The 15,843-nt window shown below is 60.1% G+C and overlaps 1 protein-coding gene across 5 annotated transcripts in view; it reads left to right on the forward strand.

Moving 5' to 3' along the window:
• The window catches only part of BAG5 (BAG cochaperone 5), a 5,642-nt gene extending 2,444 nt beyond the window's left edge, over positions 1-3,198 (forward strand). For 2 of the 5 annotated variants that reach the window (XM_049612064.1, XM_049612061.1), the window contains one exon: positions 1,618-3,198. In XM_049612064.1, the coding sequence (XP_049468021.1) occupies positions 1,646-2,989 (1,344 nt within the window). In that variant the 5' untranslated portion in view covers positions 1,618-1,645 and the 3' untranslated portion in view covers positions 2,990-3,198. Of the gene's footprint in view, positions 1-179; positions 410-429; positions 517-1,028; positions 1,193-1,617 lie in introns of those variants that run through there. The other 3 variants (XM_049612060.1, XM_049612065.1, XM_049612062.1) reach the window with 3 other exon arrangements.
• Positions 3,199-15,843: the final 12,645 nt, after the last annotated feature.

Here is a 15,843-nt window from a genome sequence, read left to right on the forward strand (position 1 = left end):
CCCCGGCGCGACCCCCGCTCCGGCCCGGCCGGCCGGGCCTCGGCGCCGCGCCGTCCTCGCGTCCGACGCGGGCCGGCCCGCTCGTCTCCCTCCCGGGGCCTCCTCCCGCCCGGGGGCTCCGCGGCCCCGGCCCAGAGCGGCCGCCCCCTCCCCGCGCTGGCCATTGTGAGGTCAGGGCCGGCGGGCGCGTTGGGGGCCCGGGCGAGACGCCCGGAGCGGCCGCTGCGGCCAGTAGCTGCCGCGCCACCGCCGGCCCCTTCACCGGCCGCCCGGTTCAGACCTAGCCGGCTGGGGTGAGAGGGATGCAGCCAGGGGCTCAGCTCCGTTGCCGCACCCCGTAAAGGGCTGACCTTCCACCTCGCCATCTCACCTCGGGAAGCCAAGACCAAACCAGCTTAGACTCTTCTGGGTAAAGTGCTGGCAGAGAAGGGCGAGGGGGGCGGAGAGGAAGAAGCCGGGCAGCCCGCCCTTCGCGGGGCTCCAGAGGCATGTTCCTGGCCGGGACACCCACAGGGGGTCGGTTTCCATTGATGACCCACTCTCCCATTGAGCTGTGATGGAGACCCGAGAGCTTGGGGGAAAATGCGTTAAGCCGTTCTCGACTCCTGATGGGAGGCTAATGAACGAATTGCTCCTAGCTGTCACATGTTTGGGGGAGGGGGCGGCGAACGTGACCGGGGCTGGGGAGGTACTAGCCCTCCAAAGCCCATCGTGGTGCTTTTAACACGGTACCAGTCACTTGTCCCTCTCCGGGCAATTTTCTACTTCTGCAGGGAAGGTTTGCGAGGTGATAGAAGGGTGCGGGGAGAAACGGGGTAACTTTGTACGCGTGCGTGAAGGGTGGTGAGGAAGGGTAGAAGTGGGGACTTTTGGTGGCGATTGGGATGCAGTGTTATTTGTTTTATTTAATTACCTTTTTCTGGAAACTAAGCATAGCTCTTTGGCCAGGTGGGTGCTTAGATGGCACTGTTCCCATGTGAAGGTAAAAAGATAAGAGGCCACTGTTTTACATCCCCCAAAGGTGCCTGCTGTTGCCATCAGCCAGGTTCCAACGTTAATACCTAAAATACTTGTGCTGTTTCTAAGATGATAGTCGATTTCATTCTGTTGGTATGAAGACCTAGGCTGCTCTCTTACATTTGAGGAAACTCGAAATTCACAGGCACAGAGCTCCAACTCAGTCCACACTGCAGTAAGCTGTTGTTCTTAATCTCTGCTGTGTGTAGGTGATTTTCAGGAAGGTGGATTAGTCACTCTTTCTGCACTTGAGTATGATTGTTGTTTGGATCACAGCAATGCCGGGCCCTTTTTTTTCCCAATGCTTATTTTTGAGAGAGAGTATGCACAATAGGGGGAGGGGGAGGGAGAGAGGGAGACCCAGAATCCGAAGCGGGCTCAGGCTCTGAGCTGCCAGCACAGAGCCTGATGTGGGGCTCGAACCCACGAACCATGAGCTCATGGCCTGAACTGAAGTTCAGACACTCAGCTGACTGAGCCACCCAGGGGCCCCGGGCCCTTTTTCTTAAATATATTTTTTTAAATGAGAATCTCAGGATAAATATACAGTCACCGTTCTGAAGAGGCTTTGTGTAATTTGTCATTCTTGTCATTTTTTAGTGCTTCTAAAACTGAACACAGCAAAAGTATGGATATGGGAAATCAACATCCATCCATCAGTAGGCTTCAGGAAATCCAAAAGGAAGTGAAAAGTATAGAACAGCAAGTAATTGGCTTCAGTGGTCTGTCAGATGACAAGAATTACAAGAAACTGGAGAGGATTTTAACAAAACAGCTTTTTGAAATAGACTCTGTAGATACTGAAGGAAAAGGAGACATTCAGCAAGCGAGGAAGAGGGCAGCACAAGAGACGGAGCGTCTTCTCAAAGAGTTAGAGCAGAATGCAAACCACCCACACCGGATCGAGATACAGAACATTTTTCAAGAAGCCCAGTCCCTGGTGAAAGAGAAGATTGTGCCCTTTTACAGCGGGGGCAACTGTGTAACTGATGAATTTGAAGAAGGCATCCAAGACATCATTCTGAGGCTGACACACGTCAAGACCGGGGGGAAGATCTCCCTGCGCAAAGCAAGGTATCACACTTTAACCAAAATCTGTGCGGTGCAGGAGATTATCGAAGACTGCACGAAAAGGCAGCCTTCCCTGCCGCTCTCCGAGGACGCGCATCCTTCAGTTGCCAAAATTAACTCTGTGATGTGTGAGGTGAACAAGGCCAGGGGCACTCTGATTGCACTGCTGATGGGAGTGAACAATAATGAGACCTGCAGGCACTTATCTTGTGTGCTCTCGGGGCTGATCGCAGATCTGGACGCTCTGGATGTGTGCGGGCGGACGGAGATCCGAAATTACCGCCGGGAGGTAGTGGAAGATATCAACCAGTTACTGAAATATTTGGATTTAGAAGAGGAAGCAGATAGCACCTACGCATTTGACCTGGGACAGAATCATTCCATCTTAAAGATAGAAAAGGTCCTCAAGAGAATGAGAGAAATAAAAAACGAGTTCCTTCGAGCACAGAATCCTCCGGAATTGTACCTGAGCTCCAAAACAGAATTGCAGGGGCTGATCGGACAGCTGGACGAGGTAAGTCTGGAGAAGAACCCTTGCATCCGGGAGGCTCGGAGAAGAGCAGTGATCGAGGTGCAGACCCTCATCACTTACATCGACTTGAAGGAGGCCCTGGAAAAGAGGAGGTCCTTCGCTTCCGAGGAGCACCCGTCCCATAAAGCGGTCTGGGACATCCTGGGAAACTTGTCCGAGATCCAGGGAGAGGTTCTTTCATTTGATGGGAATCGAACGGACAAGAACTACATCCGGCTGGAAGAGCTGCTCACCAAGCAGCTGCTCGCCCTGGACGCCGTGGACCCTCAAGGGGAAGAGCAGTGCAAAGCCGCCAGGAAGCAGGCGGTGAAGCTCGCCCAGAACATCCTCAGCTATCTCGACCTGAAATCCGACGAATGGGAGTACTAACGCACCACAGGCCTCACGGTGGCGAGTTCTGCTCTGCACTTTATATATCCTTCTGTGTGTTTAGAGAGAGCTTTCTGTTCGTGGAGCCGAAATGGAATTTATACGTGCATATTTCAATCTCGCTATTTATGATTTAAGCAAATTCTATTTGGTATCTCTGCTGCTTTTGATGTTGCAAAACGAATATGATTACAGCACATTAACTTTTCCATTTGGATCATTATTTGTATGTTGTGGTGTGGTTTTTGGCGTTTTTTTTCATCAGAAAGTGGAATTGGGCAGCTCTTGTGATCTCTAAGTGGGTTGTGCAGGCATTAAAATGCAGACATTTCAGGATCTACATGTAGGCATAACCTCATACGATACTAGAACAATTATGAGAAGGGGGAAGATTTTTGGTTAAGTGGAAGTAACGTCCAAACACAAAAGCAATACGGTGATGTGTTTTATTATGCTGAGTAGAGCAGAAGGCTTTTTTTCCCCCTTAATTTCTAAGGCCTGATTGGTCCAACCCAAGTTAATAGGGTGGGGGTTTTTTTGTTTGTTTTCAGATTTTCTGTTTTTTTCATAAGCGTTTTTTGTTTGAAAAATGGTGTCTGTATTTTCCCCCATACTCTGCACTTAGAGGGGAAAATCTTATTTTTGTGTGCAATGTAAGACAATTATGAAAGCTAGTAGCAAAGAAACCTTTGAGACTGCATCGAAGAAGGGATCAAACATCAAATTGCCTTCAAGTTGCCCTTGTTTGCACAACCTGAATCTATAATTTTCCGTAGTAATTAGTACGGATGGGAGCATTTAGGTAAGGGTAAGAGACCTTTAGAAAAAAAAAGAAAGAGAAAAGGAAACACCCTTACCTGTAGCAGGGTGATGAAAAACGGAGATTAGTTACCAATGTCAGGCTGCTGACACTAAGCCAGCACGTCTGAACGTGGCGCGGCATGGGCTGCCTCTGTCGTTCGAGACCGTGTGATGGACAGACTCCCTGAACCCACCCGCTGCTATCCTACAGCGTCTGAGAGCAGAACCCGCCGGGAGCTGCGTGGGACCAGATGTCTCCAGCTTGTCTGAGGAAGTTCGCTACTCGCAGCATCCCACACCCTCTACTCTGGGACGAAGCCGCTAAACAGCTCTGAGCACCTGCCGCTCCTTAGCTCGTGTCACTGGTCCCCGGGTGTTTCTCTAGTGCCCTCGAGAGCCAGTCAGGTCTGTCCACGCGGGACGTGTCTTTCCTCCTGCTGAAGGCATGCGTCTTTCTGTCACTGCTTTCTGAGGATTCAGTTTCATGGCTGCCAGTCTATGGGAACAAAAGAATTTCCCAAAGTTCTGAAGTGCCTCCATAACATGTCGGTCCCAGTATTATAACAAACAGACTACTCTTTTCTGTTCCCACTTTTCACAGAAGATCCTGTTAGAGCACATCTTTTGGACCCTATAGTCTGTAATTTTCTCTCAGAGATACTAATTTGGTAACTGTGTAAGCAGCTAAAAGTAGGAGATAAGGGAATAGCCCTAAACACCTAAAAATGATAAAAGTGTGGCCCTAACAGATTTTCACTTCGTCCCATAATGAAAAGCCCTAGATGTGTCTTTCCTGCTAGAAGTGTTCTAGATGCAGTGGGCGGTGGGGTCAAAGGCCCTGGCACATGTGCACAGGGCTTTCGCGTGTTGGGACCTTGAGCCCCTCCCTGTGCACACCCCGCCCCTGGCCCCTGCGGGTTCCCAGTGCAGGTCACTGGCAGCTCATTTTGGCCAAAGTCCTTTTAGGCTTGCTGTTCTGCACGCTAATTTTAGGTCTCGGAGTTTTTAAATTCAGTGCCGTCTCAGTCACCCCGCTGGGAGATCAGGGCTGACTCCGCCGCATTAGGCGTATCCTGCGCAAGGCGCCAATTTCAATGTCAGATTTGGAAGTCTGGCGTCAGCATTTCCTTCACAAGCATCCGTTGTTCTTTGAAAAGGGACCTTCCAGTGCTGTTCATTTCAAACAAGGTCGGCCGTAGCTCTGGCGGCGCTGGCCCGTGTCGCTAAGCCCGGAGCACTGGTCTGAGGGCACCGATGTCTTTCGTGGAGCCATGTGGATTTCCCGCGTGGGTTATTTTGGTCACGGAGGTGATCGGGTCAGCCTTGAGTGAGCGTTCAGGCACGACGTTTCCCGTCTCCCAGCCTGTTCCAGTTCCTTACGCCTGATTATTCTTCCTTAAGGAGCCCTGGTGACGCGGGATTCAGCGCTTCCTGTCCCTCGCAGGGCGGTGTCTGTTAATGGGGCCTGCCGCGTGTAACCATAAACCGGGCTCGTCACATTGTATTTTCATGACCTTACGTGAGGAGAACCTGTACTGGAAGTAAATCCTACCCCTCAAAACGTTTGGCCTTGGGTCTGCGTTAAACGGTATAGTCCATGTTCAAGCAAAAACTGGCTGGGAGTGTTTGCTTTCTTTACCTCCCGTGCAGACAGCTTTGCCTTCAGGGCGGTCCTTACCCAAATTAGATTCAAGTCAACCGACCTATAATGAAGTAGTTGTGAAAATAAAGGTAGTGAGTCTCCGCAGTACAGTGGGATGCTTTATTTTGCTACGACGACGCCTTGGCGTGTAGTGTATCTGTTACAAGGTATCGTGTGTGAGACGGGGAGGGGGGGCATCGCTTTTTCTCATGTTTTACTTGGCCAGTTTTTATCTGGTTTTTGAAAGTCTAAGCTTATCCTATACACACAGGTTATTTTTGAGCAAAGCTTTTCAGCTTTCAACGTGTCTAGTATTTTTCTAAGAATAACCGAAGAACTATTTGCCATTGGTTTTGATGTACAATACAGATGTGTTACCCCAGCGTGTTGGTTCCTGTCCCCTCTCTATTCGTTGTATGACTATTGTAACCGTATGTCTGAAATAATGCAGTATTTTGAGATATTAGTGTGCCCTTAATTATTAATGAAATAAAAATCTCTTAGCTTATCTTTGCAGTGGAGAAAGGATATGAGTCTGAGGTGTGAGTTCTGATGTGTTCACCTTCACTGACTGCCTGCTTTGGGGAGGAAAAGGTCTTGCCCGAGCGGGCCAGGCGAGGGGAAGGTGGGCTCCGTAGGTCCGTTCGGTGGCAGTGGCCTAACAAGGTGACAGCACTAAGCACGGGCCAGGGTCCTGTGGCAGGTGAAGGGGTACCTGTGTAAAAAGCCCCGGAAGCGTGGGCGCCGGAGAGCGGCCCCCCGGGGCCCGCGCACAGGAGTTGACCTTGCCCTAGGAAAGGGGGGAGTCTGGGGAGCTCCTCCCCCCGGAGAAAAGGCTTGAGTTGAGGTACTGAAGCTCACCCCGTGTGGAGGGAGCTCGGAGTCCTGACCTGTCGGTCCTTCCGGGGCTCCCAAGATCGCGCTGTGGCCTCCGGGGCCCTCGGCCGCCTCCCCGCTCTGCCTCCCGCGAGGACAAGTCCCTGTCGCTCGGGGCAGCCTCCCCGCGTGTCCTCCGCCTGTTAGAGGAAAGCGGCAGCTTGGTTTTTCTGCTGCTCGCCTTCCACGAGCACTTCCGTGCTGTCTCCCGTCTACCCGCTGGCGTCTTCAGATGGTCCCGACAGAAGCAGAGGCGCGTCCTCGGCCGTGCAGATGCGTCACAGGCCCAGAAGTGAAAAGAAACCAGCTGTACGGGTTAAAAAGACCCGGGGGGACATTTGAAACGCGTAACAAATCCTCTGCCTCTGCCGGCACCGCGTACCGCGTCGGGCGTCGGGCTTTGATCGCTTCCGGACACTCGAACCCGGCTGGTCCAGCTCGCGCCGTGTGCTGAATGCTGTGCTGCTGGGTGGAACATAGCCGTCAGGCCGTGTTGCCCCAGAGAGCCCAGGGTGGTTAAGGTGCTGGAGGACATGTGCCGGGCACCCCGGCGCCGTCTCTCGCCTAAACGTCTGGACATCGGGAGGGCGGGGCAGGTGCTGAGTGTGCTTCGCAGGGGCCAGGGGGCGCCACGGGCCCCGAGGCTGAGGGAGGGGGCTCGGGGGCCCCTAAAGGAACCGGGCGGCAGAAACCCCGGAGCGGGCGGGGGCGAGGCCCTGGCGAGCAAAAGCGCCAGCTGGGGTGCAAGCCGGGCCGAGTCGGGCCCCTGGAGGGGAGTGTGAGGTACCCAGGCCGTCGGGATGTGTCTGACGGTGGCTCCCATTGCTTCTGCTGTAATCTAAACGCTTCATTTCTCAAGCCATCGCAGGCTGGGCCTCTCTACGTGTCAGGCCCCGCGTGGAGCATTTACGTGCACGTTTACTTCTTGGAACTGTTCCGAGGCGGGTTTTGGTCTCCTGTTTCCTGGGTGATTCAGACACTCCGGTGTCACCTGCTCCAGGAACCGCCTTCCGTCACCGCCTTCCGTCACCACCTGGGATGGCACCGGCTCAGGGCTCCTGCTGAGCGCTGGTTCGCCTGGAGGCTCCTCCCCGCAGGGCTCCTGACCTTGTGCTCCCAGGCCGGTGCCCCGATCTCAGCCCTGCTGCTCCCCCCCTCCCGCTGGGCCTCAGTTGGCTCCCACAGCACGAGTCCTTCGCACCGGGCGTTGAGGACTCCTAGCCGACGCACGCCGCCTTGGGCGCCGACGTCGATAAACCCTGCGTCCTTTTTTAGAAAAAAGATGTGAAGTAATTTCTACACCCCATGTGGGGCTCAAACTCTCAACTGCGAGATCAAGAGTTGCATGCTTCAAGGGCGCCTGGGGGTCCCAGTCGGTGGAGCGTCCGACTTCGGCTCAGGTCACGATCTCACGGTTCATGAGTTCGAGCCCCGCGTCGGGCTCTGCGCTGACAGCTCAGAGCCTGGAGCCTGCTTCGGATTCTGTGTCTCCCTCTCTCTCTGACCCTCCCCTGTTCGTGCTCTCTGTCTCAAAAACAAATAAATGTTAAAAAAAAGTTTAAAACAAAATAATAGAATCTTAAATTAAACAACTCAGCTGCCTTTTTGCTCATCAGGATGCAAAGAACTTCGGTTCACTGCACCTGCAGCCAGGATCCTGGTGTCGCTGTCAGGAACTCGCCCTATACCCACCTCACCCCTCGGACAGGGTCAAGAGTGCCCCAGACCAGGGCCCGTGTGGAGAGGGCACCGCCTCCGACCAACGGCCCTTGGCTGAGCGCCTCGCTGGGTGATGAGCCAAAGGGACGCAGGCAGCTCCCACACGAGGGAGCCCCCGCGGGGTGCGCACTGTGGCCTCCTCCGTCCCGTCCTCTTCCCCGCCAGGCCCGGGACTAGACAGCAAGGTGCCCCGGGCCCAGCGTGTCAGGCAGAGGCAGGAGCCTTCTGCCCGGAGGCTCTACGGCCTCGGCTCAGGCTCACAGGGGTGGAGACAGGAGTGGAGGGTCCCACCGGGACCCCCGCGGTCTGGGTGCGGGCCACCCGCCTCTCTCCCCATCTCTGTTTCCCCGGGGCGGGCGGAGAACGGAATCGCTCCTGTCTGGTGCCTGGTCACGGGCAGATCGACGCGCACCTGACGGCCGTCCCTGCAGAAGGGATCAGCTTCTGGGCCGCTCTCCCCGGTCCTCAGCACGGCCAGGCCGACCGCCGAGGGGTCGGCACCCACCCCAGGCTTCAGACCGAGCCCCGTGAACCCCCCCGGGGCAGCGGGAGCCAATGGCAAGCACTTCGTGCCAGAGACTGGCCGCGGTCCTGGTCCGCGGGCTCTGGAGAGTCACCCAGTGCGATGCTGCAGCACGTGGAGGGTCACCCCTGTCTCCATCCAGACCCCGAGGACACGAAACGGTTTTCTTCCTGGCCGTGCGCTCAGCACCTAGAACGGCACCTGGCTCAACTAGTAAACACCTGATGGGTGAGTGGGTGGAGACTGTAAGCCCGTCCCTGGGACCTGGGGCAGGGAGGCCCCGCAGCCCGCTCTCAGCCCGAGGTCTTGTGCAGGCGTCCCCTGCAGGCCTCCTCGTGCTTCCTTCCCTGTGGGCCGCCCCTGCAGGACAGGGCGCTCCCCACGGCTCTCGGCTCCTGGGAGCCTTCCCGTCTCCGGGACATTCAGGCCCCGTCTTCCTGCTCTCACCCCCCACCCAGCCACTTAAAGGAAAGGAAGGTGTCCCGGGACCAACGTGGCTCTCGGGGCGGCCCTGTGGGCAGGGGCCATGTGCGGATCTGGGGAAGAGGGTGCAGGCAGACCGGTGGCCAAGGCAAAGGCCCAGAGGGGCAGCAGCCCCTGGGGGAAGGTCAGGGGCAACTCTCTTGTCAGGGCTGGATCCCATGGCACCTTGCTGGCTGTGGGGGGAGCTGTGGGTGCCTCGGGTGGCAGGACTGCCTGCTGGACCCTAGGGTCCCTGAGCACGGAGGGCCGGGTACAGGTGGCCTTCTGGGACCGGGTGCTTTCCCCCAGCCCCAGCCCACTGCAGCTCCACCAAGCCTGGGTGTCTATCCAGACGCTAGGCCTGTACCCCAGCAGGCTTGGGAGGGCGCCCCAGGGGATCCCTCCGGCGAGCTCTCTAGAGGCCTGAGCCCCACTGCGTGTGGGGCCTGCCAGGCCGGGGGGCCAAGGAGGGCTCCACAAAACCCTCCCCGCCCCCTCTACGCCCCTGGCCCTCCGCAGAGCCGCACCTGCAGCACTGCGCACGGTGCCCCTGCTTAGCACGCGGCCCCTAGACCTTGGAGGCCTGAGGAGCCGGTCGTGTATTGTTGTTGTGATAGCGGCCGCCAGGCGGCGCCCGCGACCCGGCCCGGCGGACCCAGGGCCGCGCCGGGTGGAGGGAGCAGCAGTGTGGGCGTCGCAGCTGTCGCGCCTGGGCCCCCGCCGGGCGCACCTGCCCTCGTGCTGGTGGACAGGTGGCCGCGGCGCCGCCTGGCCGCCGCTTCTGCCCCTCGCTGGTGCCTGTGGGGGCTCTGTGACCCGTCACGCCACCACTATGCACCACGATGGAGGTTCTCGCAGCTCCCGAGGCACGGCTCGGGATTGGGGTCCAGCCGGACCCTCTCAGGCCTGCAGGCCCACCCACCAACAGCCCACATCGCCCCACACCATCAGGGTGGAGCCCCCCCGCCTGGCAGGCAGGGGAGCCCATGCTGTCTGTCCAGTTCTCCACGCAGGCTGGTCCCCCCCCCCCCCCCCGCCCCGGGGAATTCCCGCTGACCTCCCTGCCCCAGCCCATGTGCTGGCCCCTTGGGGCTCTGTGATGCTCTGGTCTTGGACAGACACCCCCTGGAGCTGGGTAATCCCCATCCCATCTTCTGCCTTCAAGCCCCACTACAGCTCCTGTGTTCTGGGGCCTAGGGCAGAGGGGTGGAGAAAGTCAAGGAAGGCTGGAAAGGAGGAAGGAGCCAGAAGACCCACAGCACGTTAAGTGTGCCTGGGCTGCGGTCTGGACCCTCAGGGTCAGGAAAGGCTGCTGTGGGAAGGGAAGGCTGGTCCTGACCCTCCCTGGGCCTCCCCCTGGTACTTTTGGCACTCAAGGAGCCCTGTCATCCCCTGTCCTTCTCCAGGCTTGGGCTTCCCCCAGCAGCCCTCCCAGAGCCATCCCAGGCTGACAGGGTCCCCACACTGTGCTGTGGGGTCAGCAGCCATGAGGGCGGCACAGGCGATGGTGTGCCAGGCAAAGGTCACCGTCACTGAGCAAGGCAGGCCTCTGGACGCTGGCTTCGTGCTGCCCACAAGCAGCCGGTGGGGCAGGGTGTGTGGGGTGATGGCACCTGCCCTGGCAGGCTCATTTGCTCCCCTGGAGCCTGGCGGGTGGCCTAGGGTACAGCTGGGGAGTGGGGGACCTTAACTCCTGGCCTCGAGCCTGGCCAGCCTCACTGTGGCAGTGGCCTCGGCGCAAGGGAAGCCTCCTTGCCATCAGTTCAGCCCCAGGAACAAGGCCCTCTCCCTGCCTCCACCCCTGACGTCCGCTGCCTCCTGCCTCGCCCAAGCGCCCTGGCTCCAGCCCATCCACCTGCCCCTCCATGAAGCCCCCCTCTGCCCTGCCTCTCATGCCCCTGACCAAGGAGGCTTTCTGGGCCTCTCAGCGGCCACCCCCCGACCCTGCACTCAGCCCGGCCTCTCCTGAGCACACCTCACATGGCGTTATGCCATAGAGAGGCCTGGAAGCCTTGGCACTGCTGGGCCCTTGGCTCAGGCCTTGACATTGCTAAGAGCTCAAGGCCTTTCCCAGGGAACTTGAGATTCTGACAGACAATAACGCTTCCCCCAAAGGACACAAGCGCTCATGGAGGCCACAGCCACCGCACAGGTGTGGTTTCTGTCGAGTGGGGCCTCTTTGTAAGGCGGCTGTCCCGTTTCCCAGGGGCCTGCATGTGCTCAAACTCGGGGGGACTTGGGGATGACCCCTGGCCAGCCCTGTGTTGTCAGATGGAGAGGCTGCGGCAGGGGATCCAGGGGCCCAGCTGTGACCCTCAAAGGGGGCCTGGGCGTTCTCCAGCAAGGGGCCCCAGCCCCTCCCACCTGGCCCCTTCCCAGCACTCCTCTCCAGGGAAGCTTCCCGGCTCTGCCATTCTCCCTGCCCCCTCACTGGGGTCCCGCAGAGGTTCAGGGACCCCCGCTCTCTCCCCTGATGCCCAAACTCCACTCTTTGACATCAGTTGACAACGAGAGCCAGGCTGGGCTGCCCAGGGCCCCAGGGCCTCTCTGTGCTCCAATGGGCCCCCGAGACAGCCCGCGGCCTTGCCAAGGCAGCTGTGCACCAGTGTGTTTCTGGGCCGCTGTCTGTGAAGCGAGCAGTGGCGAGTGTGGCCCACGGAGCCCTGGGCGAAGGGGAGCACAGCCAACATGCGGGCAGGAGCCCAGCAGGTCCCAATACCTCCCAGAGGCGGCCTCATCTGAACTCGGTGCCACTCGTGTCCTCCCTTTAGACCAGTGTGTCCCCTAAATCCTAGGCCAGGAGAGCCCCCTCCCCTCCTCTCCACCGTCAGCAAGCAGGTGAAGTGAGGTGGGCTCCTTGCCAAGGCCTCTGAAGCCCAGCTCTGGGCCTAGTGGCCCCTGGAGCCCAGGCGGGTCTTGGAGCCGGAAGTTCTGCACAGACATCTCACTTCCACTTTGCCTGGGGCCGAACGTGGGGGGAGCTCTCGGGGACTCTAGGGCCATGGCTCCTGCAGCTCCAGTGAGCGCCTTGTGTGGCTGTGCGTGTGTGCGTGTGTGCACGTGTGCCATGGGTGTGCCTCTGTGTGCACGTGTGCCGCACGCTGTGTGCCTGTGTGTGCATGCACGTGTGTGCTGTGTGTGTGACAAGGTGGGCCTGAGACATTGTGCCACGGACCCCCAGCAGCCGGCAGGTGGACGAGGGGCCTGGGGGCAGAGGGGCCAGGGACTGGAACAGCCCCAGCCTGGGGACAGGGCCTGGGCGGGGCTGGAGAGGGAGCTCTGGAGGCGGCCAGAGGTGTCCTGGGAACGTCCCAGGAGGCCTGCTGCGGCACCATGGCAACGTGGCACAGAGCGCTGGCCTACTTACACCCCGCCCCCGCCGCCTGCGGGCTCTCTGTTCCAGGAGAGGGTGCGGGGCTCTCAGGCCTCCTGGGGGGGCTGCACACCCTGGCCTTTGGGGGCTCCTGCCTTAGAAGCCTTGGCCTCCTCCGAGCCTCCCACCCAACCGTGGATGTGGGGCCAGGCCCGTGCGGATCATTTCCTGTCCCTTGAGAGTGACGGGGGCAGAAATGCCCAGCATAGTAGGTGCTCAGCCACACAAGCACCCCCCCCCCCCCCCCCCCCCCCGTCTCCTGGTGAGCTGCGGACTCAGTGGTTGCTAAAGACCTTTGGAGCCCCCCCGAAACCTCAGGGCTCTCTGCGCTGCTGTGCTGACAGCCAGCGGTGAGGTTCTCTGTACCCCAAAGGCCTCAGGCCTGGGCCTCCCCAAGTCAGGACAGCATCTCAGTGGGAGGGGGCAGCCTGGAGCACTGGGGACAGAGCCCCAAGCTGCCCATATGCCCCCTCATGGGACAGGACCCACAGGAGAGCCAGTGCCCCTCACTCGCTCAGACACCTCAGCCCCTGTTAACAGCAGGGCTGTGACACCAGGGCCAGATTCCACTCACAGCAGGTGGGGCAGGTGGGGAGGTTCATCCTTCAAAGGACACCCCCTGGGCCTGACATTAAGCTCACCTGTGCCTGCCTCCTGGCCCACTCTGACCTTCGAGGGTCAGTGCCACGCCCGCTGCCTCCACCTACAGGAAGCCCGTCTGGCCTGGAGCCCAGGTGCACTCAGAACTGTGGGGCTGGGGACAGTCAAGCGTTTCCGATGCCCAGGGAGGCTAAGCAAGTAGCCAGAGGAGACCCGGGTGTGTTCATGGGGCAGCCTGAGGGACCACCTGGGTGAGCCGCGCTGGCTGAGCCTTATCTGTGACGTCCGTCCACATGTCCCTGCTGCCATTGGCTGCCCTGGGCTACCCAGACCCAACGGGGTCTCCCGCAGGAGTCCTCTCTGGGGCAGCGCCCTGAGGGCTAAGGGCCAATAAGGCGGTGAGGACACTTTGTGGAGTGGCAGGGGCCCTGGGGACAGGAAGCCCTTGGCCCCACAGCGGGGGGGGGGGGGGGGGGGGGGGAATGTCATAAGACACCACTCATCTAAAAGCAAACGTTTTCCTGACCTCACCTGATGAACTGGCCAGGCTGAGGGGCACCTGCTGGACCTCGGACACCCGCAGACGTACGCTCAGCCCAGCCTCCCCTGAGGACCAGAGCCCCCGCCCCGCAGACATGCATCCAGTCCTTCCTCCAGCAGGTGGTCTGTGTCCGCAAGGCCAGCGCTCATGACCACGTGAGGAATGAATGAATGAGGCTTGGAGGGGGCAGCCCCGTGTGCCCGGGGGGGGGGGGGGGAGGGAGGGTTGGCTGTGCGTTTGCGCACGAGAACGAGAACGGCGCGCCTCCCCCACCGCCCTGGGCGCCAGCTGCAGCCGCCGTCCCCTCCTCCACCTCAGGCCCCCTAATTTATGCCACGAGGGGGGCCATCCGCTCACTTGTTCCCCGCCTGGCAGCGGCTTTGTCCCCAGGCGGATTCCCAACAGCCGCCTTTGGGAAGAAAGGGCCCTTCTCTGGCCGGCAGTGAGGTCACCAGGAGGGGCCGGACGCGCACAAAGGCCATGCCCACCCCCCACCCCCCCCCACCCCCCACCGGCAGCTGCCTCTTTGTCCCCAGCTCTCAGCCTAGAAGAGCCCCCCAGCTCAGCATAGGCCGGGCCTGGGCCTCCTTGGAAAGTAGACGGAGTGGGGGAGGGGACGGGAGCGGGCCCCTTCCCTGGCTTCGCTCCTGAAGAGTGACAGCAGCAGTTGAGGTGCAGCACCCCCCCTCCCAAATGCCATGCTGGGCCCAGGGCAGCTGGAGGGGTCTCGGCTTAGTTGGGGGGGGTGTCTGTGTCTAGCTGTCCCCCAGGCAGGCAGGCGAGCTCCCTTCAGGAGTAGGGGTTGCAGGAAGGTGAGAGGGAGCCTGAGGTGTTAGGAGGCAGCCTCGAGGGGGCAGGCAGCTGGTCCCCTGGCCTGGGGGTGCGTGGTCACGGGGAGAGGCTCAGGGCGACGCTCCTTGCACTCAGCCGCCAAACCCAGCTTCTCTCCGGATCGCGTGACGCCTGGCCTGTGCGTGCGTGTATCTGCTGTGTGTACACACACGGGAGTGGGGTGGGGCGAGAGGGCCCAGCGGCCCTGGGGTCTCTCCAGGCTGAGAGAGGAGGCGGGGGCGCCCTGGGGGGAGGGGGCCCACGGCGCAGAAAGCACTGGATGGGGGAGCTGCGTGGGCAAAGGCCTGGTGGCCTGACCCAGGAGCTCAGTGAGGGCCGTGGGGCGGGGGCCAGCCACGTGGACCTCCGTCCCCAGCCTGCTGAGTCCGTCCCCTCCCCACCCCCCAGGGCCAGCTGGTGGCACTTGGGCCCAGAGCTCCTTAGCAGTCTCTCCGCGGAGGGAGGAAGTGGAGCCTGAAGGGCAACACAAAAGCCCTCGTCTTGTCCCAGACAAACAGAGGCCAGGCTGGACGCTGGGGACGGCCGCCGGGGGCCGCAAGCGGGGCCACGGCGGGGGCTGCAAGCACAGCCAGCCCTGGCCAGGCTGGGCTGAAGGCGGGGGTGCCGAGCCTGAGGGCTGGGGAGCAGAGCAGACGGCAGAGGACTGGGGTCCCACCAAAACCTCGAAGATCTGCCCAGGACCCCTGAAATTCCTGCATCAAGATGGTGGGGGACCAGCCAGGAAGCAGGACCTGAGGAGGCAGAGGCCGGGAGGGGGTGGCAGGGAGGGCGTTGCAGGAACCGAGCCAGTGGGCCTGGGTCCCGGAGGGCGCCTGGGGCCGGCACAGGGCAGGCACTCTACCCCGAGGGCCCAGGCAGCCAGTGCACCTTCACGTCCTGGCGGGGGCACAGAGCTGGGGGATGGGGGGGCCTGGGCCTCCAGTCCCCACCTCTCCTTCAGCGACGGCCCCCGCCCCCCCCCCCCCCCCCGGTTGCCTAGTGCCGGGAATGTCCATTGTGCCCGTAGCTTAGCAACAGGCCCCGGTCACCCCTGCCGCCCCCGCCCCTCAGCCCGCATTCCTTGGCGGCCTGAGTCTCCGAGTCCGCAGGCCTCTTCTGTGTATCTAGCAGCTCAGAGCCCTGGCCCATGCACCTAGCATCCTGGGAGCCTAAGGCTGCTGGTGCGGGCAGCTGGGGCGCCACCGACCGCCATGTGCCAGCTACCTGCTCTGAGGGTGCCTCTGAAACCACGTTCACTCCTCACCTCAGTCGCTGGTTCAGTCCCATTTAGAGCCTCTTTCTTGAAAATGCTATGATAGTGGCCAAGAGCGGCTGCCTAGGGCCTGGCAGGGGAGACGGCGGGAAAGGGGATGGGGTCACACAGGACTCCTGGATCGGGACAGTTACATGGGCGCCACCCATCACATGTCAATTACGCTGCAATGAAATGGGTTTCTGCGCTATCTTCTGGGGGACAAGTTCAGTG

The sequence above is a fragment of the Panthera uncia genome, assembly GCF_023721935.1.
Source record: "Panthera uncia isolate 11264 chromosome B3 unlocalized genomic scaffold, Puncia_PCG_1.0 HiC_scaffold_1, whole genome shotgun sequence".
NCBI classification, from domain to species: domain Eukaryota; kingdom Metazoa; phylum Chordata; class Mammalia; order Carnivora; family Felidae; genus Panthera; species Panthera uncia.